General features: G+C 33.2%; 1 protein-coding gene across 2 annotated transcripts; it reads left to right on the top strand.

The window, feature by feature from the left end:
* The first annotated feature begins 11,899 nt into the window (after positions 1–11,899).
* On the top strand, positions 11,900–17,198 carry LOC129890430 (probable inositol transporter 2). 2 transcript variants are annotated; one of them, XM_055965987.1, is made up of 7 exons: positions 11,900–11,922; positions 12,196–12,331; positions 12,498–12,568; positions 14,105–14,440; positions 14,884–14,991; positions 15,216–15,818; positions 16,522–17,198. In XM_055965987.1, the coding sequence occupies exons 2-7, from the start codon at positions 12,196–12,198 to the stop codon at positions 17,029–17,031; spliced, it is 1,764 nt and encodes a 587-aa protein (XP_055821962.1). In that variant the 5' UTR covers positions 11,900–11,922; the 3' UTR covers positions 17,032–17,198. The 2 variants fall into 2 exon arrangements, with proteins under 2 accessions (XP_055821962.1, XP_055821963.1); XM_055965988.1 differs by lacking the exon at positions 11,900–11,922 and having other exon boundaries at positions 12,048–12,331.
* The last annotated feature ends 9,339 nt before the right edge of the window (positions 17,199–26,537 follow it).

Genomic DNA, 26,537 nt, shown 5'->3' with positions numbered 1-26,537 from the left:
TGATGTCATGGGTAATGTCAAATGGATCTAGATCTTTTCATGGTTGGTGAGATGAACCTTCTTTTAATGGAATACCCTTTTTCGGAGCTGCGTTTGAAAAAGATAACTTCCTCATTAGGATTTGGTGTCTTAATATGAATTGTTGATCTAGAAGTCTACTTTCATATCATTTAAGAATAAACCAATTTGGAGCATCCAACAGTGAGATATGAGTTTTCTTCTACAAATACTCTATTTCATCATAGGACCATATCTTGCAACAATTAATTTATTTGACCTATTTAACCTCTGAAACTTAAAATATGGTCTTCACAAAACTTGTAGGTAATGATGTTTTCGTTATTCAGGAATTTGAATTACCTAATTTAGACCATCTTATTAAAAGTAATTCCCAAAATACAAAAGAGATATTATTTTCGTCTAGAATTGGAACATCATATACAACGTTTTTAGGGGGTGTTACACTAGTAAATATCAGTGAATAGATCAGGCGAATCCTCCTGGTCATGTTGATTCTAAAGATAATAAAACCTGCTTTGGTGATGTTCGCCACCCATACCAGATGAGGTACCATGTTGAGTGGACGACCTTCCGAAGTTGTTGAAGCACTAGGCTGAGTCTAGTGGGAAATATCCCTACCCTTGACTTGGGCAAATAGGTAATCCCTCAATCTATGACCGATCTTTCCTTATCCTAAACAACCACCAACACTGGCCATGCACTCTCCCGGGTGATTCTTACCACACTTCTGACAAGCCGGAAAAGTACGACCACTAGTGACACCATCATAAGACTTAGATCATGATGCTCTATCCTTGTTAAACCTAGGCACCGAAATACTAATAGAAGATGGGGATGGGCTAAAATACTATTGTTGAAACTGAGAATGAGTACAACCTCCCAACTTTGGATGAGAGTAGTTCTCACTATCTGTCTGAGCCCTCTTGTTATCACTAGCACTCTCCTTGAGATTTTCCTTCTAAATATGTTGAGCATAAGTGATCATGTGGGAGCATCAAATAGGAGATGTCCATCTGGTTAATCAAAATTGTTGTTCTACACTCTTTCACCATAGTCTAAGAAATACCAAAGACAAACATACTCATGTAGGCCCTAGAGTCGGCCACCATAGACGGAGCATACTTTGAAAGTTGAGTAAACTTCAAAGAGTACTCCTTCAGATTCATATTACCTCGCTTCAAATTTATGAACTCTTGGACCTTTATATACCTCAACTCAAGGGGAAAGAACCTGTCAAGAAAAGCACCCTCAAACTTTTCCCAATATATGGGACCGGAGTCAACCGCCCTATAATTCTTCCACTGTTTGCACCAAATTTGAGCCACTCCCTTCAACTAATAAGAGGTCAAGTCTGCACTCTTGACTGGAGTGACACCCATAATCTCAATGATCTTCTTAACACCCTCTAAGAACTCTTTGTGGATCCTCATTCACCTTAGAACCATGAAACTTTGGAGGTATCACCCAAGTGAAGTCTACGACTCTAGTAGAAATCATTAGCATTAGAGTTGACTAGAGCCATAACCTCTCGATTGGCCTAAGCAGTCATAGCTTGGATTAACACCTGGAAAATATCCATAAAATTGGCATGAGAGATCTGTTCTGCCAAAGGGTCCCCGGGGAATGGAGGTGCTTGTTACTCCACATTTGGATTCCTTATGACATAAGCTCTTCTAGAGGCATGATGTTGTAAACATAAAAAACAGAAGTTAAAAGGAGATTATATAGATTTGCACTTTATCGCACGACGTGCAAGGCAGAAAATTGTTCATGGTAGATTTTGAATATGAAAAGTTAACCTTGGGTTGTTATTTTTACATAGATTTTAGTTTTTGGAGTCAACTTTCCAATGGAAATGAAGCTTGTGGTTGTATAAAAGAAACATAATTAAAATTCAAAATTCAGGACGAGGTGATTCATATTGAAATATAAGTCACCATTTTATTGCTTTAAATAAAAATCACTATATCATAATAAGAAAATAAATAAGTACTAAGCAAGAATCTAACCATGGAAAGATTTTGAAGCTTAATATTTTTTGGCGACTCTACTCAACCGCCGCTGCTAGTCTGGATAATCTTTTCGCTTCATCATTAGACAACATATGATTTTCCTCAATGGTATGCCCTCTGTAATAGTGGTATTCTCTTGAATATTTTATAACTTCTCTTGATATTTATCAAGGAGCGTGCTAACATGTTTTCTCTTGTAGGCCAAGGCTACTAAGTCCTTCTCCACATCTGCAAGAGTTGCTTGAAGCTTCTGTATGGATCCATCCAACCTTTTATGTGTCTTCTTTGCATCATCAAGGCATCATTTTATACCATAAAGGGACTTCTCATGTGATTCTTTAATCATCTTTGATGGTTCAAAAAATCATACTCAGTCTACGCCTTGAAGAAATTCTTGACGAGATCCTCCAAAGTAGAAACATCAATAATGTTGGCATTTTTAATCTCCTCAAGAGTTGAAGCAATACCTGACTTCAACTCCGTAAATCTATCTAAAGAATTTACATAAAATGATGTAATCCATCCGTACAATACACCCCACATCCAAAAAACAAAGATTGATTTGTAATGAAAAATAGTTTCTTGTCCCTCAAAAGTTGGAGTACTAGGTTGCAAGTCCATGAAGAAGGCTTGAATAATTTCGGACGCGTAATTTTACTAGAATCAACTTCAGCCAAATGAATACTATTTGGTTGGAAAAACTTCTTATCCAAAGAAATAGAAGATGACTTCCTAGGTGGAACTACTTCTAAGAAAGGTATCCCGTCATTTAGGGAAGAATGAGAACTTTTTGCAGATACATCAAGATCATCAAGGCCTATAGTGTAACCTACCATCATGTCATTTCCAAGGTTGTCGCCACATAACTCCTGAAGTTCCAACTTTAAAAAAAGAGAATAAAAAGATCATTAGATTAAAAAAGATTGTCTAATGGAAAAACAAAATTTAGTATGATCATGTTATCTAATGAGAAAAGCAATCACTTTATTAATAAAAAGAGCGGGCTTTATTTAATTTTCAATTTACACAATAAAACCGAGTTTGGATCTTCATCCACAAAGGTGTTATCATCAATGACAAATGTATCTAAAATATCGATACCATAATAGAGATCATATAACTCTTTTGCCTTCCTATTTCGATGATTCCAGTAATGATCCTCACTCTCTATTGAACTAGAGGATGCCTCAGTTTGTCCAACACCAATTTTTGAAGAAGGCATATGGGTAATTTTATCACAAGGAGTTCGGATTTGATATTTTGTCAACACTATTGTCCAACAAAATGTGTCACGATCCAAGCTAGACTAGATGTGATGATGAATAGGATTCTGAAAGACTCTAAACAAGCCTCTGAGCATAAGCATGTCTTATATAACAAGATAATCAAAAGAAATGAAATGTGGAAGATAAGTCTACAAAATAACAATCTCAACATAAGGGAAAAATCTGAGTATAACATCTGACAATGCAGAAGAACATTCTAAGTTTAACATAGCCTCTATTAACATAGATGGGGAATATGACAAGCCTTAGATCACCAAAATAATTTGAAACTAAAATAAGTCTAAAAATATAGGCATAAAAGAACTCATAACATGGTTGTACTCTAGAAGGATGATGATTCACCAAAGTAGTTTTACATAGATAGGATCCAATATTATCAGGGAGCTGGATGGGGAGTATCGTGACCTATATTTTAAAATAATATAGGTAAAAACGTATGCAGTCGGTACTATGGAATATACTGAGTATGGAGAATGTGCAATGAATAACATAAAATATAATAATGCAATGACTAAACTAAAATACAACACAATCATTTAAACCATCGTTAGAAATTAAATCATAGCCAGTGAAATATTCGTAAGAAAATCATAAGCTTAACATAACATAAGTGAGATATACTGGACATAAACCATGTGATCTATAACATGGAATTCGGTGTCATCCCTCTCACACCGAAAAGGAATTCTCCTACTTGCCAAAGTAAACACCATTACCATGAGCTACTTATGGATCCATTAGATTAAACTTTAATTATCCACTTGGGATATCTTACAAAGGCAGGTAAATATGGGACCTGGGTAAATCCTCCCAGTCCACTCTATGCTAGGTGAACTCTCAACAAAAGTAGTCAAAATCATAGCATTGTATTTGAAAAAAATAAGAATCTTATAATACTGTATATAATCAGGGTTGCCATACTAGATTTCCATACTACTAGTGAACGCTGGCTTATATGAAAAATCGATCCACGATCATTGATGGTATTTTGGGTGCCATACTAATTGGGACTTACTTTTAGGAAAAATATTCAAAAGCATTGATAGCATATATGGATGTCATACATGTCATTTGTCTAAATAAGAAGGAGTTGCTCCTTTAAATCATATCATGAATCATCAACACAATCAATGTCATAAGAGATACTTAATTAAAAGCGTGTAGATCATGATAAGTATTTTCATAGAAAATCATGGAAATCATTCATGATAAGAATACTTCGCCTTTTTGAAGCAACCTTATTTTCATAAAACATTATTGATACTTTATCTAAAAGAATCCTTAAAATTATAGTTCATAAATTCATAATGTATGCATGCATCTCAAACATAGTTTATAATCGTAAAATTGGCATAATGCATGGGTTCACGAGAAAATTATCAGAAACATGTAGTTAAGATTAAAGCATGCATAATAAGATCAATAAAAATAAAATAAACTATAATTGATTGAACCCAATGCAAGATCGGCAAAACCTAGGGTTTAGGAAAAAACCATAAATAGGAATTGAAAATACTTTGGGACTCTATGGATGGAAAGGATCATGGGTAAAATTCATGCATACCTCACTAAATTCTAGTCTTGGACCTTGAAAAAGAGAATTGAATATGTGAACCCTAACTTTGAGGAGAAGATAAGCTTAGAGAGAATTTCTTGAGAGCCTTGGTGTCTTGAGTGACTTGGAGGGATTTGGGGAAAATTTGAAGGGTTTGGTTAGATATTGGTAAATACCCCAAAACGACGTATCTTAGGGATTAAAGGAATCAAGAATTAATGAAATAACCCATATAACATAATTGACTGAGCCTATTTGGCGAGATCGGTCGTGCTCGCTGACTAAATCGACAAGTCGCCGATCTCTTCCTAACCTTGCCAAGCTGCTCAAGTTATGGGAGGAAATTCTTAGGTGTGGTTGAGGTGGTTAGAGTGATAGGCTTGAGTGTGTGGTAGTCACTATGAGAGTGATGGTAGCAGGTTATTATTGACTTTTGGGGGAATAATTAGATGTACGTGAAGGGTGTTATGAGGCTTGGAAAGAAAGGGAAGCTTGGCCACCGATCTATTGGTCTTACAAAATTATGGAGAGGATTGGGAATGTCACTCATGAATTGGAGTTCGACGGCTGATGATCTAGATGTTTGAATGATTCGATTGATAGAGTTTCGATGTTCTATTCGTGCCTAATGATGAGAATGATGAAGGAAATGTCCCTACTCTTGACTTAAAAGGGGGGTCAGTCCGACATTTGTACTGAGTACATAAAGCATAACTGAAAATATATCTGAAATAGAGAGAGTTAGGGGAATAAATGTGATACTTAAGAAGGCACTGTACCTGTACTTGTAAATTATAACCAAACATGCATGCTCACATATATAATGTAGCCGGACCTTTCAGGGGCTCGGTGAATCATAACTGTAGGACCAGCATAGGCCCGACGCCATTTCCACCTTATCATATTACATCCTCACATATATACATACGTACCCGACCCTCTAGTGAGAGATTCGGTGAGTGAATCATGTCATTGCATTACCATATCTTTATATAACGTAACCGACCCTTTAATGAAGGTCACCTTTCACTAATCTATAACGGCCAAAAACAAGTATTGACAAATTTTGGGAAGAAACAATTTTCCTTGAGTATCTATCTGTGTCAATTCCTTCCCTGAGGGAACGACTTCGTCATAAAAGGACCCTTGTACAGGAAGACCTCCAATCGCCTGCAAGTCCCAAAGTGATATGGAAATCTCTCCAATAAAAGTTAAAAGTGTATTGGTAGATGGATGCTAGAGATCACTATTAAATCAAGAAAGATTTTGATGATTGAAAAATGGGGGAAGGGATGAAAAGAATGGGTTTCTATGACATGTTTCTATCAGACCGAGTTGGACTGGAATAAGGAGAAAGTCAACCACGCAAAGCAAAAGGATTAATACAGTATATGGAGCAAATTTATTACAAGAGTCAAGTTGCATAAAGTTTCGTTTCGCAGAGGATAATGAAAACTCAAGGAAGGGTCGCAAAAAGAATCAAGGAAAAGAAATCCTTAGAAGGAATGACATCTACTTAAAAAAAGAGAAGTCTCACATCTATAAATATATCAACGTTTTGACAAGAACCGTGGGCACTTACACAGAGAGTTATAAGTAGAACACAAATAGATGGAGTTCATATTTTGAGAGAGTTCTGACTGAAGATCCAAGAGCAGCCAAAGGCAGGAAAACAAGATTTAAGAACCTAATCTATAGGCTTATGCTTTATAGTTCTTAAGCCAAGTTTGCTTGGATTGCATTTATCGAGTTGTATATTTAATGCTTTCTAGATCAAGTGAGGTATAGACTAGAGTAGGAACATAGTCTTCAAGTTGGGTCGACTTGAGGACTTAGGAACATAAACCTTGGTGGAGGTTTGTGTTGATGTTTAGGAATTAGAGTTAGTTCCTAGGATTGCAAGGGTTGTAATCTGAAAATTCATAACTTGAAGTAGGTTCGACGATTTGGTGAGTGTTGACGTTTAGGAATTAGAGTTTATAATTCCTTAGGTTAAATAGGTTTGTAATCTTTTGTTGAAGCTCAGAGTTTAATGAAGCTGAGTAAAATCCTAAAGAGGTGTAGGTCGTGAGTTTTTATCCTTTATTACTTAATTTGCTTTACATAACGTAGTTCTATTAATTTGTAAAGGAAAAGATAGAATATACTTGTTTCTTATTCAAATAGGGGGGGGGGGGGGTCAGTATTCCATCATTCACAAAAGTCATTGAGCACATTATCGTCATAGTCATACGTGAAAAAAGAAGTATATATGAAATCATAAATCTTAATGAACTCCAAAGTCTCCTTGTAACGAGGCAGCACGTCCTCTACCCATTCCAAGTAGCCAGATGTGTATAGTTGAAAAAGATTGAAGATGAAACTCTCCAATTGCTGAAACACCCCTTAGGATGAGAAAATTCAGCAGGTGAGACTTCTTCATGAATTTTAGATTTCAGCAGATGAACATTCATTCTAATAGCCTTGCTCGAAAAGTTTTCGATGATGTCTTCGGTATCCATTGTGACCATTATTTAAGGAGAAGAGATTCATCAGGCAGCTCACTGTTAAGAGAGAAGATGCCAATTGCCCGAGGCTGAACCTCCAAAACTAGGATTTTGACATTCGAATTTTGTTGGTCACCCATTATCTCTATTGAGGATGCAGTGTATTATGATCACAAAATTGAATCATGTTGCGGGATCAAAGCCGTATATCTGCACTTGGAATCTGCAAAAGGAATTAAAAAGAAAAGGTTAGATACCTAAGAGCATGTCCAAAACAAAGATTGTTACTTCAATCTTTTTTATGGTCGTTCGAAGGTTGATTTCAAAAAAAATGAACGAATATATATGCAATCTAAGTGTGGTTTTAAATATGATCTATCTCTATGAATCGTCTTTCGAACGCTATAAATCATTTATGATTTCGTTATTCCTAAGTAAAGATACACAATTTTTCGTAAGACTACATGAAGTTGATATAGTCAGTGATTTTCAGAACTCGAAAGCTGATTTCTAATAGAAAATTAAAAAAATATAGATGCAATCTATTGTGGTTTTCGTATATGATGTAGCTCTACGAATCTTCTTTTCAATGCGGCAAATTGTTTGTGATTTTGTTATTCCAACATCAAGATATGATTTTTTTGTGAAGACGTACATAGCTGGTACAGTCAGTTCATCAGAACTTTAGGCCGAATTCAGAAAAATCACCTAAGTGAATTCAGAAGTTTATTGATCGTGATTTTTGAATTTGGCATAACTCTATAAGTCTAGTGTCTAAAAAAATCAAACAAATCACGATTTATGTATTCCTACAACGAGATATGAATTATCTACCATAGTTGTGCTGAGCTGTAAAACAATTGACGAAAATCAAATATAGGAAAAGGAATTACCTGACAGAGATTGACTTAATTGAACTTGACGTTGCCGCAAATATGTATTCAACTACCATGGGAACGTGGGTATATATAGACTACAAAAGATGGATACATCAGTTCGGTTCCTACGATTATGGAAGGTTATAATAATGGAAAGTTTGACTCCTACAAATTATGGAAAAACCTATAGCTGGAACCAAATTATGGTAAGTTTTCATAGGAACCAAATTATGGTAAGTTTTCATAGGAATAAAATTATGTAAGTTCCATTGAAATCAAATATGAAAAAATCTTGAAAATCAAAGAGTGTATAACGTGTGAAAATTTTCCCATAGAACCAACATGGAAAGTTTTGAAACCAAGAACTTCTAACGTGTGTTTCCCATGGAACCAAAGGACACAAGTCTTATTTCTTGTCCTACTTTTATTAAAAATGGAACGTCTAAAAAAGAAAGTTTCAGTATGTTTTCAACTACACCAAACAAATAGAAAAACGATATGGAAACTGTGGAAAATTTTGATTTTAAGAGAAAAATCTCTTATACATACACATATGAATCCGCATCAAATCGTGGAAAACATTCCTTACAATCAAATGTAGCGAATTTTGAAAAGTTTTCTATATATGTGTGAAAAAAGTCTCCTACAAAGGTTAGGCTCACATAATGAGGATTTGAAGTGCTTACATTTTGTTCAAGTAATTACATAAAATCAGAGGAGAATCTACCGTAAGGGCATTCGACATCAAGGAAAGAAATGCCTAAAATTTATGCCAAAATTACAAGGTCCGTATCACCAAATCAAGCTTATAGACGCAATGGATGCTCATAGAATTGGCAGCCTTTTTTTTACTTGATGACCCGAATAAATCATTAAACTACAAAGAAATATCATTCGATAATTGTTCATGGGTTAGAAACACTTCAAATCGAAAATGAGTTGGTAAATGATCGAAAGTCAAGTAATCTCTTACAAATTAGAGAATGTTGTCAGACAGACTCTGGTATTTGTTAGTTGGATAACTTCAACGTATCGGCATAGTCATTTCTTATGAAATTTCAAATGTTTTGCGAAAGATCAACTACGTGAAAATATTTGCTTCACAAATACTTTGAGTCGTGTCTTTACAAGTTCGACAAGTCGAGCACCCCAACAAGCCTCGAAGCAGGAGGCATCTGTAGACAATGAAGTTTTATTGATTAATTCATATTAAATTTGACTTGAATCTTAAATTCATACATTGAACATGTCAAATAATTGATTAATAAAGTCAGATCAATATTTAAGTTAAAATCATATGACTTAAATAAAGTCTAAATTACATTTTGGCCAGTCCATTAAATTGACAAGACAAACCCAAATCATGTTCTTCAAGCTCAAGGTCCTCTAATATTACTTGGATACTAAAATACCTCTAAAATCCTAGCTCACGCCTACATAAAGGGGACTTCATAAGACTTGAAAAACACACATAAATACATCGAGAATTTATGCTCTTCAATAGTGATTAACAATTCTTCTGCATACAAAGAAGTCTTCATCTTCAAGTGAGCTATAAGTAATTCACCAATTCAAGAACAAAATGAAGCTCTTGGGCTGACAATCATGAAGAAAAGAATCAGCGGATTACATATTTTTCATTAGATTTCATAAAGATTGTAACCTTCGCATAAATTATTGAAATATATATAGTTGTTTGTTGCTATTTTCCATTCTTGATTGCTCATTTGCTGGAACGAAACTTAATTAGTCGCTAACAATATCCTTCAAAAGTTTATTTATACCAGGGATAAAAATAAAAAATAATACAAAATAAAGGAAAAAGTACAAATGACCCATAAATTTAAATCACAAGATCAAAAGTAGCACCAAAGACTTCTTCTTTCTCTTTTTTTTCTAGATTTCTTGATTCTTTCTAGACCTTGTTAAAATTTAGCTTCAATCGAATCTAATATTTTTAATACAGAATATAGATATGAAAATCTAGAAAAAAGATATAAATTACATCGTAAACTTGTTCCGAAAAATTAATTTCACACTCAAACTCATACGACGATCTATTAAACCCATGTTCTTATTAAAAGAAAAATTAATATCTCCTTGAAACATACAAAGTCAGCCATAAGCGTGATTCACACGCATCGGTCAGGTTTGTACAAGTGTACGCATATAATTTATTTAATTTCCTTCACATTTTTTCAATCATTTTTGCTTGTATTTTCTCTTTTCATCTTCACCTTAATGACTCAATTTTCTTTTTCAAGAAAATCATCAGCAATGTCATTCTCTTTTGCCTTTATTATTGATACAAAAATTAGCAAAATCAAGCAATTACTTCATTCAATTTTATCTTCTTTGTTATCTGCCACCAAATCTGTCACCATAAAAAAATTTAGCACCATCACCACCTAATTGCACCACCCATCATCAAATATCACACATCATAACTGTCACAAAAAAATCACCAGACCTAACCACTAATTTTGCCACCCGACACTAAATAATTTAATTATCAATATTTATTTGTGAAGTCCTTGGTTGGATAACTGAGAAAGTGATGCTAGATTTACTATAATTATTTTTAAGCAAAATTTAAAGAAGATTTTTGCTGAGAGAGAAAAGAGATATATGAAATACATTAAAAGATTGAATCTTGTGCAAATTATAGATTTTTTTAAAGAGAAAAAGAAAAATATAGATATTTTCTTATTTCATGCGCTCACAATCAACAAAAATAATTTTAAAAAATGGCTAATTAATGCTCGACTTGACGAATTTAATAGTGAGAGCAATAAGGATATTGATTAATTTCAGAAGTCTCGTTGAAAAAATATTCGATCAGCAAACTCCATATTTTATTGAACAACATTGTGGATCTTTATTGTGGATTCCATCCCTCAATCTTATTTTTTGTTTTTTTCTCAAAAAGTTATCATGAAAGAAATCATTTTCTTCATTAACCATAGCAAGAAAGGATTGTTTATAATAATAAAAAAAGAAAAGGAGAAAAATATAGATCGACCTAAAGGAGAATAAGAGAAGAGGAGCATGAAGCAGGAGAATAAAGGGGGTGAAGGTAATTAAAAATATTTTTTGATTTTATTTTCGATTCAAATATGTCTTTTTTTGTATTTAATTTTATTTCCACGTCAGCTTTTGGATTGTATTAATTACACTTTTAACAAGAATAAATATGAAATAGGTCGTCATGATAATTAAGTGTGAACTCAACTTTTCGAGATAAGTTCGGGATGGAATATATGTATTTTCTCGAAAATTTATTAAAATATAAAAAATATCAAATTTAAATTCATAATATTAAAAATACACTTTCTTCGTTTTAATTAGTTTGATTTATTTGACTTAACATGAAATTTAGAAAATAAGGAAAACTTTTAAATCTTGAGACCTTAAATTAAAGATATGTTAAATGTACCAAAATATTCTTTAATCTTATGATCTTAAACATATGATGTGGAAAATTAAAATTTAAAAGTTGCTAAAATAAAAAAATGTCAATTTTTTTTTAAAACGAACTAAAAAGCAAAATAAATTAAATAAATTAAAATAAAAAGAGTAGATTCAATACTAAAAACTTTAATATTACATTCATCACATTTAAATTCTAAATCCATTACCCCCACTTCCCCTTTCCCCCTTCCCCTGTTTTATCTGAAGACATTGGTACAAACTTCTTCTTTTTTTTGCTTTTTAAATTTATTACGTAATTTTCTCGTCCTGTATTTTAATTTGCACGTATTCTTGTTCTCTATAAATCTGCACAAACTTAGCCAATTCTCTTACACATAGTTCCATTTTCAATGTTGCTAAAAGTCAAGTCCCTACTTTAGCTTAATTATTAATATGTCTTCTTCTTCTACTACTTTCTAGTTTCCTTTTCTTTTTCCACCTGTTTGTGTTTAAATTAAAATTAAGTTGGTTTAATTTTGAGTAAAGATGGAAGGAGGAGTTGCTCATGGAACAGATACAACAGCTTTCAAAGAATGTTTAGCACTTTCATGGAAGAATCCTTATGTTCTTCGTCTTGCTTTCTCTGCTGGAATTGGTGGCCTTCTATTTGGCTATGATACTGGTACGTCTCTTCAAAAATAAACCATAATAATAATAGCGGAATCAGAATTTTAACTAACATTATTTAAAATATAAAAAAAAAAATATATTACGAAGCAGTCTAGAAAATTCAACATATGGTAATAAGTACATAAAATAGTTTAATTAGTTTGTGTGATGTTATATAGGAGTAATATCAGGAGCTCTTCTTTACATTAGAGATGACTTCAAGGATGTTGATAGAAACACCGTCTTACAGGTTTGTTTGCACACAACAATTATCTTTATTTTTATTTTATTTTATTTTGCATCATCCTTCAATAGTTCACCCTGCAGTAATTATATGTACAAATATAGACTTTTCTTAAATTATGTTTTTGTTTTTCTTCAATTTATATAACATAATATCATCTTTAGTCTATTCATAATGATTGTTATATTTTTATATTTAGAAATAATTTTATTTTATTTTTTTATTTATTATTAATAATCACACGAATGTCTATTATATTACTTCCTCATTCTAATTTGTTTGATACACACTTTCTTGTTTAATCAATTCAAAAAATTAGTATTTTTTATATACATATAATAAATAATTTCAAATATTCTTTTTAATTTTAATAAAATAATTTATAGTTACAATAAAATGACTTATTCTACATTATAATTTTTTGTATTTCACCGAACCTTTCATAAATTTGATTAAAAATGCAAATTTATATCCATTTAATTTGTGACTTTACTCACATGCCATGTGTACCATACCCGAAATATTGTTTTTGTTTGGCTTTTTCCACACTGCAAAATTAACTATATTCACAACCATGAAGTGGTGGTGGGACCCTCCCTTTTTTTTGGTGTCCTTCATTGTCTTCACTTAGATACAACGGATGTTATTGATTGAATGTATTTACAAAATCGTATTTAAGAGTGATCTCATCTTTTAATTTTTGTGGTTCCATTTTAATTCTTGTGTAGGATCGCCTATACTATGAAAAATATTACGATCCATTTTTTTGCTCAATGGATACAAAACATCCCATGTTTTAGCGCCTGGTGCAACGTATAAGACATAATTAAGCATCTATTAAAAATAAAATAATTATTGATAATTGATTAATGATCATCTCTTGTTAATTTTTGAATTCGGACTTTCGTACATTTTGTGTTCTTGTTACTTTTTTGCTTTATGTTATTGATTGTGAAAACAAGGCAAGATGAGTCTATTGAGCTAGGTGTTGTGGGAGCCTCTTAGGACTTAGTACAATCATAAGATTTTGAATGGAGCCAGTATCAAGCCTTGAATCATGTAGATTCCGTATTTTAGACTTTCCCATTTTTTTTAAAAAAAATAAAATAATATCATCATTGAATATTTAAATTTATTTGATTTTCCCCAAACCACACCCTCTAACTCTACATCCACAAATTTTAACTTTTGGTTGTTCTATTTGTGTTCACATGAATTACTTAGAGAAACAACTTTGATACTTTTACATTTTATATCTGTTCAATCAAAAAAGTAGCCAACAAATATATAGTATTATATATATTATATTTGGAGAAAAATTAATTAACAATTATATATATACTACAATAAATAAAGAATTTTGCTGCAAATGTTAAAGACTGCTAAAGGCTTTAGCATCTCTAGATGCAATAACATTAACTGACGCTAATGTTTTAAATGTTTCTTTTGTTGTAGACTTGTAGTGATAGTTGAGAAAACTATAACGAGAAAACACCTGTTATGTATTTATTGTCTTGCTAATGGTTTTTATTTCAATGATAGGAATCTATAGTGAGCATGGCAGTTGCAGGAGCAATCATAGGTGCAGCAATTGGTGGTTGGCTTAATGACAAATTTGGGAGGAAAAGTGCTATACTCATTGCTGATTTCCTCTTCTTTATTGGAGCTGTGATTATGGCATCAGCAATGAATTCAGCACTCCTCATAGTTGGTAGGATCTTTGTTGGACTTGGTGTTGGTATGGCATCAATGACTGCTCCTTTATACATATCAGAGGCTTCTCCTGCTAGGATTAGAGGTGCCCTTGTTAGTACCAATGGATTTCTCATCACTGGAGGACAATTCTTGTCCTACCTTATTAACTTTGCTTTCACCAAGGTATGTATACTTGTTCTGAATAAATTAAGACCATGTGTGATGAAATAATGTGGAATTAAAGGGTAAAATATCAGGGGCGGAGCCAGATAGGGCCAAGGGGTTCATCTCTTTCACAGGAAATTACACAGCTTATACATGGCTAAAAAATTTCTTTTATGTATATATAATATATGTTGAATCTCCTTTGGCTTCTTCGTGTGTTTACTTCTTTCATATTTTGAACTCTCTTAGTGAAAATCTTGGCTCCGCCACTATCAGAAACTCAATCGTGTGTGAAGACGGGTGTTCTGTTTTGCTCTCGGCCTAATATGTTTGTTTTTACAAAATTCATAGTTTAATCATTTCGAAGAAACTTATTAATTATTGTTCTGGTGCGTATTTGGAAAACAATTTAAGGAGCAAATAATACGCTTGATGCTAATTGAAGCTTGTTTTTACTGTAGGTACCAGACACCTGGAGATGGATGCTTGGAGTAGCAGGATTGCCTGCCCTCCTTCAGTTCATATTAATGTTTCTTCTTCCTGAATCGCCTCGTTGGCTTTATCGCAAGGTTAATACAAATCGTTTCTACCACCAACTAAATATTTTTGACACTATCAGTGTAATTTAAATGTTGTAGTAGTTTGTCCGCTTTATTGTCCAAGTTATACTAGTTTCACTTATCACGACCAATGTATATAATTTACAATGTATATAAGTTAAATTCGATTAGTATATTTCAGGTTAATTCAAGAGAATATTGCACTAATTACAATGTTTTCTTGATAAAAACAGGGGAGGAATGAGGAAGCCAAGACAATACTAAGGAAGATATATTCACCTGAGCAAGTTGAGATGGAAATTCAAGCTCTTAAAGAATCAGTAGACAAAGAAATTGAAGAAAACAAAGCATCTGCAAACATCAATCTCTTCAAACTATACCAGAAGAAAACAGTTCGCCGTGGACTAATAGCTGGAATTGGTCTCCAAATATTCCAACAATTTGTGGGCATAAACACTGTCATGTATTACAGCCCTACTATAATTCAGCTGGCTGGAATTGCCTCGAACAGGACAGCGCTCCTTCTATCACTTGTCACAGCCGGGCTAAACGCTTTTGGCTCAATTGTGAGCATATATTTTATAGACAGGACTGGAAGGAAGAAGCTTCTTATAATCAGCTTGTGTGGTGTTGTGATTTCTCTGGGGTTTCTATCAGCAGTGTTCCATGAGGCTACTTCAACTTCACCAGCAGTTAGTATGGCTGAGACATCTCACTTTGCAGCAAATTTCACTTGTCCTGCTTACCATGATGCTGGTTCTGCTAGTTCTTGGGATTGTACTAGGTGTCTTAAAGCTTCTCCTGGTTGTGGCTTTTGTGCTTCACCTCAAAATAAGGTAATAATGACACCTAATATGCTACTCTCTGCCTTTATTTTTACTTGTCTACTATATTGAAAATAGATATTCAGTTTAAAAAATCAAAAGATAATTTATCTTTTTATACCTATTTTACTCTTATAATTAATTATATTCATTTCTCAATACATTTTTCAGAACATGAAATTTACATTCAAAGAGTAATATAACAAACTTATCATTTTATTAATTAGTTTTTGAGGAGTGTATCAAATGAAATATGGACAAGTAAAAATGGATGCACCGAAATAATACTGCCTCCTGTTCATACTGTCTTGTGTTTTATGTTTTGCACACTTTTCAAGATTATTTTTTTTAAGAATCTTAATCATAAAAGAGTATTTATCTAGAATACCCTTTTATCTCTCTCTTAAATGTCTCACTTAATGAACACTTCTCTAATTGAAGCAGTTACAATGATTCGAAGAAAAACAATAATAGTATTTTGTTTCACCAACCATTTGATTTTATACCTACATGAAGATGATAAGTAACATCTTACCATGCTTCAGCATCGATCCCAACAATATCCTACTTTCTCTTCGAAAATGATATTATAATAACTCATATATAATTTCCATAACCGAAATGTCTATGCTAAAACCTTGCTATACGATATTTGTATAAAATTACAAGTGTAAGCTTAACACAAGTTTGTTCAATTTTTTTTCTCTTTTTGTAGCTGCTACCTGGGGCATGCCTCATCTCCAATGATACTATTAAGGATGCTTGTCATGATCAAGATAGGTTATGGTACACAAGAGGTTGTCCAAGTAGATATGGATGGCTAGCCCTACTCGGGCTAGCTTTGTACATCATTTTCTTCTCTCCAGGAATGGGTACCGTTCCATGGATTGTTAACTCGGAGATATACCCTTTAAGATTTCGAGGGCTTTGTGGAGGAATAGCTGCAACAGCAAACTGGATTTCAAACCTTATTGTAGCACAATCCTTTTTGTCATTGACACATGCCATTGGAACATCATGGACATTCCTTGTATTTGGAGTTATCTCTGTGATAGCCATGCTTTTTGTCTTGATTTGTGTTCCAGAAACTAAGGGGCTTCCAATTGAAGAAATTGAGAAGGTTTTGGAGAGAAGAGGTTTACATATGATGTTTTGGAAGAAAAGGGCTAATGAGAAGAATGGTGGAGAAAATGATACCAAGAAAGAAGGGGAAGGAGTTCCATAGATAGCTTTGATTTGAAGAATACTTCTATTAGTTTATAGTGTTTGATAGGATTTTACCAAATCATTGAAGATAAGTAATTAATATGATATAGATAATTATATGAAGTTGGATCATTGATAAGAACTTTCTTCAAGGAAATTTATTAGGTTCAAGAGTTGCTTCTTACTTTCTCCATCCTCCCTTCTCTTTATTCATAGTTTTGGTTTTTCATGCTCGTCCCCAAATTTGGACTTCAAAACATGCATGATGCAACATAGAGTAATTCTTGTAAAAGATTAATGGGTCATTTGGTTGTTGGCTAGAGTTATGTATATATTAGTAATGAATGAATTAATTATGCGTAAATTTATGCAGATATTAGTTATACAAGATTTAGTTAGGGCAAACGTACAACACAAATCTCACTAGTTTAGGGCCTAATTACATGTCTTCCCATGTGTTTACGAAATTACCACTAGATTTCATTCTCCAGATTCATGTTTCTGGCGCATCCAGATACATCGGAACAAAATTAGGTATAATTGGTTCCATATACACCGTTTTTAAGTGGATTCGTATGTATTTGACTTTCTTGTTCGTCTCTCTCCTTTCTCACTCGCATATCTCCTCTCTCTCGCATCTCTCCTTATGTATCTATATTTCAAAATGTGTATGAAATATATCTGGGATACATGTATCTAGTGTGATTTGCATGTATTTGGGATATAAAGACTCTTTGCTTGTCTCCCTCCTATCTTGTTCGCCTCTTTCCCTCTCTCAATATCTCTGTCCCTATGTATCTGTATTTCAGAGTGTATCTAATAGCAATAATCCATGTATCTAAGTGTATCTGACTTGAAATCTTGTATAAAATTATTAATTAGCGAGACAATATGTAATTATTTCAAAGTATAGAGAGAATTAGTAAATATGATAGAAATGTTTGGGTAATTAGATAGTTTTTTTGTTTTAGTTATATATATATATATATATATATATATATATATATATATATATACATATATAGTCATGTGTATTTCAAGTTTATGTTCTATATATACAATGACATACACATGACATACAATGTATGTCAAGTACATGTCCGATATCACTTAATCTCTCTAGCACTCGATACAATCTTCTCCACAATTCACTGGAAACATATCAGTATTCTATGTATACAATAACATATACACATATACATTGATAACAAATATTTAGGAAAAACTATGCAACTCGGTAAATATTTGCTATGTATTTATGAAACACAACTATAATTTAAAAAATTACAATAAATCATTATATATTATTTTTATAGTAAATCTCATATTTATACTCAACCGCCTAAAATAAAGCAAAATTTCACTCCCCTCAGCCTCACTCTCTCTCTTCCTTCCCCCTTCTTTCTCCTCTCCTTCTCATTTTTTTTTCAATAAAGAAAAATCTCCCAAATCAAAGATTTTTGAACACCATAAGAATTCAACCTCTTTTCTTTCTTTTCCAAAATCTTATCATTACCATTTGCTTCATGGTTTCAACCTATATTTCTCTCAAGAATTAGGTAAACAACATTATCAGTAGTTGTATTTTGGTCAATTTTATTTTTATTTTTCATTGTTGTATTTCATTTACAATTGTTAGTCTTTCTTTCATTTTTACTCCCTCTACCATTCCGGCTAGATCTGTAAGTGATATTTTTTTATTTTTGGTGGTTGATTGGAGGATGTAAGTTATGGGGGTGATGGAAAATTAATGAAGGAAAAGATAACGGTGAGTGGATTTAGCCAGACGCCGACGATAATAGCGTATTCAATTGGTTCTGACAGTTTTGTGGTGGTTTCGAAAGTGGTTGGGGTGGCTTAAGTTTTATTTTTTTATTCACACCATCATTTATATTTTTTTATTATTTTGTATTTGTATTTGTAGTTTGTATTTTTAAATAATTGATACAAGTACGGTTACAGATTTGATACATCTCAATACAAATACAAGTTATTGTTAACTAAATACAAATACAATGATTAGTGTCAGCTGAATATAAATACAATGGCTATTGTAAGAAAAGATGAATACTATCATAAATACAAATATGATACACAACTAAAACAAATACAATAATTTTTTCAACTTATATATAAATATAATGGTTGTTGTCAACTTATATACAAATATAATAATTATTGTCTAACAACTGAATACAAATCTGATATAACTGAATATAAAAATAATGATTATTGTCAATGATACAAATCAGATATAATTGAATAAAAATTCAATACAATGTTTATTGTCTGCTGAATAGAAATTGTCACGTTTCGATAGGGAACCCTAGGCGTGGCCGACATTCAGAAACCATTATTGGCTCCTAAGCGAACCACTTGACCTGATCGCACATCCGTTCATTCATTCAATCAACGGAAGATTTAAAATAAAAAGACAATTAGGTGGACAATTCCAATCAAACAATCTAGCTCATGGAAGAAAGGCCATGGGACATCAAATCAAACTCCAATCTATGTCATGAAAATAGTCTAACAAGGACAATTCAAGGAAATAAAAAAAACTCAATCAACTCATATCTATCTAGTCTATGAAGCCTATATCAACTTTCTAAGTGGTGCCAATGACAGGTTCATGGCTACCTCAAATCAGAATGAAAAGACTAAATTCAACACAAGAATAACATAAGTGGTATCCTCCGCATGTAGGGAAGGAATCACCAATAAGCTAAGTGTGAACAGATCCTCAACGATGCGTCTGTTGATGATCTCTAGAACCTATCTCTACATGATGAAAAAATGAAGGCCCAAATGGACATCAGTACGTGGAATGTACGAGTATGTAATATGGCAGAATGAAACATGTATCAAAATAGAATGATACCAGTTCAAATATCTTAAATCAGAAAGATGAGAAATTTAATTAGGATGTCATAAGTCTAAAGCAAGAGTAAGGTTTAGACAGGGATAAATCATATCCAATCCAATACGATCCAATGCAATCTAATCAGAGTACTATCAAGACCTATATGAGAATTTCTCTTATCTGAAAACCATTACTTATGAGCTAGTGACACTACAACAAGTCGATGCTATTGCCACGTCCGTCCATTACCTTGCCAAGGTGAAGGACAAATCTACCAATCTGGTTCCAATAATCAATCAAGTCCTATCTTTTAAAGACGTTCAAATCAAGGGAAACATTCGATTTTACTGGTTCGATCCCCTCCTATGTTTGGCGACGTAGTTATTGAGTTCGAGTTATTACTTACTCTTACTCAATTCGGTGGTCGATACTCCTCCGAGACTCCATGCTTATAAGACAATCAATACTAATAAACCAATGAATAAGTCTCATATGGATTTTTATCAATTCAGTGGTCCTATCAAATCAACCCTTTCGGACAACCAATCTTGCAATCTTTCCCAAATCATTCATTTATGAGTAGTTGGGACAATCATTTTTGAAAACATTTAGTTGAGACCATTCAATTTAGTTTGATAATGAAGATATAATAATTATCAAGTTTCATCAAGGCTATCATTATGCTCACACCCCAAATCACAATAATACATTCAACAATTCAAGGCTCTAGACTCAATCTCTATTCAAGTTTCATCAAGACTATCATCATGCTCACATTCCAAATCACAATCATACATTCAGCAGTTCAAGTCTCTAGACTCAATCCCTATTCAAGTTTCATCAAGACTATCATCATGCTCACATCCTAAATCACAATCATACACACCCAATATTAGTCAAAATGACATAAGGGTTTATAAAGTAAATAGTCAAAATCATTTGTTCAAGAAACAAGTTCATAAAAAATATCAATTATACAATTTTATGTAAAAATATGTTAAATTTAAGGAAAATTCTCAAGAAACACAATCATGGGGACTCAAATCATTCTCAAATCAACCTATCACAATCTTGGGGACTCAATTCATTCATAAATCGACCTATCACAATCATGGGGCACATGGAAGAACAAGGTACATGCTTTAGTTTAGCCTTACATACCTTAAAATCTTCACAGATCTTGATGAAAAAATCTTAACTTGAAGAAGAACAATCAAGATACCTTTTCTTGAAATTCTTGGATTTGTTTTCTTTGAAACCCTATGGTTAGGATTTAAGATTTCTCTTAGCGATTCATGTATGTATGAAGAAATTTGGGTTGGAAATCTTAAAATCTATGAATAATAAATTACCTTGATGAAGAATCTTGAAAGAGAACCCTAACTTGATGTTTTTCTTTAAAATTCTTGAGCGTTAAAGTTTAGGAGTGAATTAGAGGGGTTTTAATGAGAAAAAATTGATTTATACACATTTAGGGATATTAAAATAACTCTCAAATGGTTATAGGAAAAAATACCATTAAAAAAATAAAAGGGACGTCATTTGGCTTAGGCAGTAGGGTTCGCGTCCTCTCCGCATTGCAGAACCATCGAAGACTTATGCTAGGATGAAGCGTCTCCTGTAAATTGGTCATAAAATTTTACTTACAACTCCAAATGAGGTATACTTGGAGGCGTTGGAAAGAAAACATGTAGATATGTAATTTGGTAGGTCATAGACCACCTAACTATTAACATTTTGAGAGATATGGTCATTTGAAGTTGACCCTTATACGGACTCATACGAAAACTTAGTCGATAGAAATTCTTTGGACTTGGCTTGGTGTTAAAGATCTCTTATGACTCTAAACCATATATAATACACTTTATATACTTAGTAATTGATCATAACTCATATATACAATTAGAATTTATCGAGTTCGAGTCTATATGCATATAAAGAATGGTTTGAGTCTTGGTAAATTTTTTTGGTGTGTTACATTATGTTCCCCTTAGGATCATTCATCCTCGAATGAAGATCAAACAGAGCTGGACTTGAGGCATGAACAACAATCGAGACTCAATCAAATCATTTGATCAACCAAATCAAGCAATCTAGACTATCAACTATTTAGACTCAAGAATAGGCAAATCAGTTCAAGTCAAGAGTAGGGATATTACTTTCAGCATTCTCATCATTAGGCACGAATTGAACATTAAAACTCTATCAGTTGAATCATTCAAACATCTATATCATCAATCATTGAGCTCAAGAAAAAAGACATCAACTCGAATCAACAATAGGACATTACTTTCAACATCATCGTTGATGGCTCGAATAGAAGTGGGTATTTGGTCTTCATATCATCCTCATAGGACAGGCTATCCTTGATTTTAGCACTATGAATGGTAACTATCAACAATGTATCTCCCAAGCACTCCTTTAATTATTGAGATATGAAGCATTGACGAATGATGACTAACTCAAAGAGTAACTCCAATTTACGAGTGGCATCTCTAATCCTCTTCAGAATTTGGTAAGGCAAATATATCGGTGCCCAAGCTTCCCCTTCTTTCCAAGCCTCATAACACCCTTCATGTACATTCAATCATTCCCTCAAAAGTCATCAATAGCCTACTACCATCACCCTTATAGTGACAACCACACACTCAAGCCTATCACTCTAACCGCCTCAACTACATCTAAGAATTGTCAGGCCTACTTTAACACTTCTACTTCTATTCATGCATGAGCTCTTACCCAGATACATACTAACATACTCTTACCTATTTATTGCACATACGGGGTCTCATTTCGCTCCTCTTCTACACCTCTATCCTTAACTAGAAAAGTACAACACAACTATCACAATCAGGAAATACTCACTCTCCCCCATATGCTCTCACTCAACTCAGTCTACTATCATCAACATTGCTATCAGAACTGGAAAGGAAGAATCACTGAATATGTCTAAAGCAAAAAGTCATAAGCACAATTCATTCAAGATAGTTTGATCTGGGAACATTCATAACTAATATAATCTCTCTAGTCTTTCAAGGTCTATCATGAGTTCATAGAACTGTACATATTGTGAAACTCAAATCATGTCTCGTGTAACATAGGGCTGAAAACTCCTAGATTCATGAGACAAAATTAGAATTGTTGAATAAAATTATCAATTCTTATCCTCAAACTCTTCGAGGATATGCATCAACATGGGGGGTGCATAGGTCTAGGCCATGGGCATGGTGGTCATACATACGGCAGGAATAGAATTTCACCTCGATTGAAGTGTTAAGAAAATACCAGATGGAAAAATAATGATTCTCATTCAGATCAATTCATCATTATCAAAAGCTCAAGACTTATATTGGTTCATGACCTCATCATCTCCCTCTTAGCTCGAAGGTCACTACTCTAAGCTGGTAGACTGATTCTCTACACTTAGCTATAAGCACACTACGCCACACGATAGAGTATCACTATTCACAAGAACAATTAAACTCTCCAATTATAATATACCCAAAGATACCAAACTGCTATTGGGGCCTTATTCTAAGATATTTCCCTTAACTTCCTTCTAACTTTTAGGTATCCTTCTATACTTGCTACTCTTATTGACGTACACATCTACTTTCTCTAACTCATATGATCTAATCTCTTCTCTTTAGCCTGCTAACACTCATCTTCTAGGTTCACATATTCCTAACTTAGTTGAAAGAAACATGAACTATAATAAGAGACTCATCATTATTTATATACAACTCCCTTTGACCCAATTCTTATGGATACTAAATAAAAAGAAAAACTCAAATCCAGACTTCTCCACATTAACATCTAAAGGATACTAACTAGTCATCCAAAGAAACTCATAAAATTAGAGCCTTATACAACTCTATACTATCTGAGATACACATCTTAAGTATCTTCTTACCAAATGACTTAGCCTCAATTTACTATTTACTCATTTATTACACCTCATTGCCTAATTATATTCATATCCCTCTAAATAACATGGGGATATCTCTTCAAAATCATAAGCCTAGCTTATATATATCATCTCATGACTACTCCTCCCTTTCTGTTCAACACCTATACTAGGTCTTTACTAACACAAGGACACCTCAACATAAAACTCCTCTCTTTGTTCAGGAATACTCTAACTCATTCTAACCAACAATTCTTCCTCTACCTTCTATCATGAAAGCTAGATGGTACTTACTACATCTTTAGTCAAAGTCAAAGGGACCTGACTTCTAACCCTATTGCTTACCTTATATATACCTAACTCTAGGTACATACCTCAATCAACCACCGTTCTCACTATTTAGTTTACTCCTTTAACTCCATCTTTCCAGCTCTAGGATCATTCTACGAATCATAGCTTACCATGCCTGAAATCACATTCCATCGGATGGTGACTCTAATCATTTAGATACATAACTTTACTCTTGAGGGTAATATCTGAAGTAAGGTTTTAGAGAACAAAGTTTATAAATACATCCTGCTCTATCTCAACGCACGATTCGTATAAATGAGGATGCATTCTTTGAAATCAATAGACATGTGCACACTAATCGGCTCCTCTCAAGCCTGGTGTAGTGTCTTTAACCTCTAAATACTTTATCCAAAAGTAACTCACCAATAAGGATCGATCTTTACTGTTCCAACCACCTTGAGTATGAGGGTAGTCGAACGAATTTGAGCAATGCACGAATTAGAAGAGAACTTTCATAGAGTTAAACTGTATCTCACAAACTCTATATATGAATGAAGTGAAATAATTTTTAATGTCCTATAGCCTCTTGATTATAAGTGTGGTGCATGACACACCCATAAGTAAGATTTTACTAAACACGGCTTCATAGACTTCTCAGGACTCGTAAACTCTGTGCTTTAATACCAAGTTTATCACGCCCCGAGAGGGTACCCTACGCGTGATCGACACTCAGAAACCATTACTGGCTCCCAAGCGAACTACTTTGCCTAATCACACATCCGTTTATTCATTCAATCAGCGGAAGACTTAAAATAAAAAAATAATTAGATGTGCAATTCCAATCAAACAATCTACAAGTCTCATATGAACTTTTATCAGTTCATGGGTTCTATCAAATCAATCTTTTCGGACAATCAATCTTCCAATCTTTCCCAAATCATTCAATTATGAGTAGTTGGGACAATCATTTATGACAATATTTAGTTGAGACCATTCAATTTAGTTTGATAATAAAGATGCAATGACTATCAAGTTTTCTCAAGACTATCATCACGCTCACATCCCAAATCACAATCATACATTCTGTAGTTCAAGGCTCTTGACTCAATTCCTATTCAAATTTTATCAAAACTATCATCATGCTCACATCCCAAATCACAATTATACATTCAATAGTTCAAGGTCTAGACTCAATTTCTATTCAAGTTTCATCAAGACTATCATACTCACATTCCAAATCATAATCATACACATCCAATATTTGTCAAAATGTCATGAGGGTTTATGAAATAAATGGTCAAAATCATTTGTTCAAGAAATAAGTTCATAAAAAACATTAATTACACAATATTATGTAAAAATATGTTAAGTTTAAGGAAAATTCTCAATAAATACAATCATGGGGACTCAATTCATTCGCAAATCAACCTATTAATATCATGATGACTCAATTAATTCATAAATAGATCTATCACAATCATAGAGCACATGGAAGAACAAGGTCCATCCTTTAATTTAGCCTTACATACCTTAAAAGCTCCACAAATCATGATGAAAAAATCTTAACTTGAAGAAGAACAATCAAGATACCCTTTCTTGAAATTCTTGAATTTGGTTTCTTGGAAACCTTATGGTTAGGATTTAAGATTTCTCTTAGTGATTCACGTATGTATGAAGAAATTTGGGTTGGAAAACTTGAAATCTATGAAGAAGAAATTACCTTGATGAAAAACCTTGAAAGAGAACCCTAACTTGATGTTTTTCTTGAAAATTCTTGAGCGTTAAAGTTTATGAGTGAATTAGAGGATTTTTTAATGAGGAAAAGCTGATTTATACACATTTAAGGATATTAAAATAACTCTCAAAGAGTTATAAGAAAAAAATACCCTTAAAAAATAAAAGGGGTGTCATTTGGCTTAGGCAATAGGGTTTGCGTCCTCTCCACATCGCGTAGCCATCGTGTACTTCTTCCAAGATGGAGCATCTCCAGTGAAATGGTCATTACGTTTTACTGCGAACTCCAAATAAGGCAAACTTTATGGGCGTTGGAAAGACGACACATAGATCTTTAATTTGGTAGGTCATAGGCCTCCTAACCATTAACATTTTGAGAGATATGGTTATTTCAAGTTGACCCTTATACATACTGTAGCACTCCGTTTGGGAGGATGTCACTTGCGAAACAAAAGGTAGTTTTACTTTTTTTTTAAATCACAAATAATCAACACCATTGCGGGTCCATAAAACACACAAAACTCAAATCAGTAGTTATTATAAAAATATTATCCTCCTTTGCGCAAAATGACAAGACAACATATAAACGCAGTACATGCATGACTTGAGTTAAAAGCACACTCCAAAATAGCAAAACTAGTCACCCTGTTCAAGTTACAAGCATATAGTTTTATTTTCACAAGCCTTCAAAATTTCATACATAAGTGCCACATGTATCATGTACACCCCC

This window comes from Solanum dulcamara, chromosome 5 (assembly GCF_947179165.1).
Source record: "Solanum dulcamara chromosome 5, daSolDulc1.2, whole genome shotgun sequence".
NCBI lineage: Eukaryota > Viridiplantae > Streptophyta > Magnoliopsida > Solanales > Solanaceae > Solanum > Solanum dulcamara.
The sequence above is the reverse complement of the archived record's forward strand: the minus strand, read 5'-3'. Positions and strand labels throughout refer to the sequence as shown.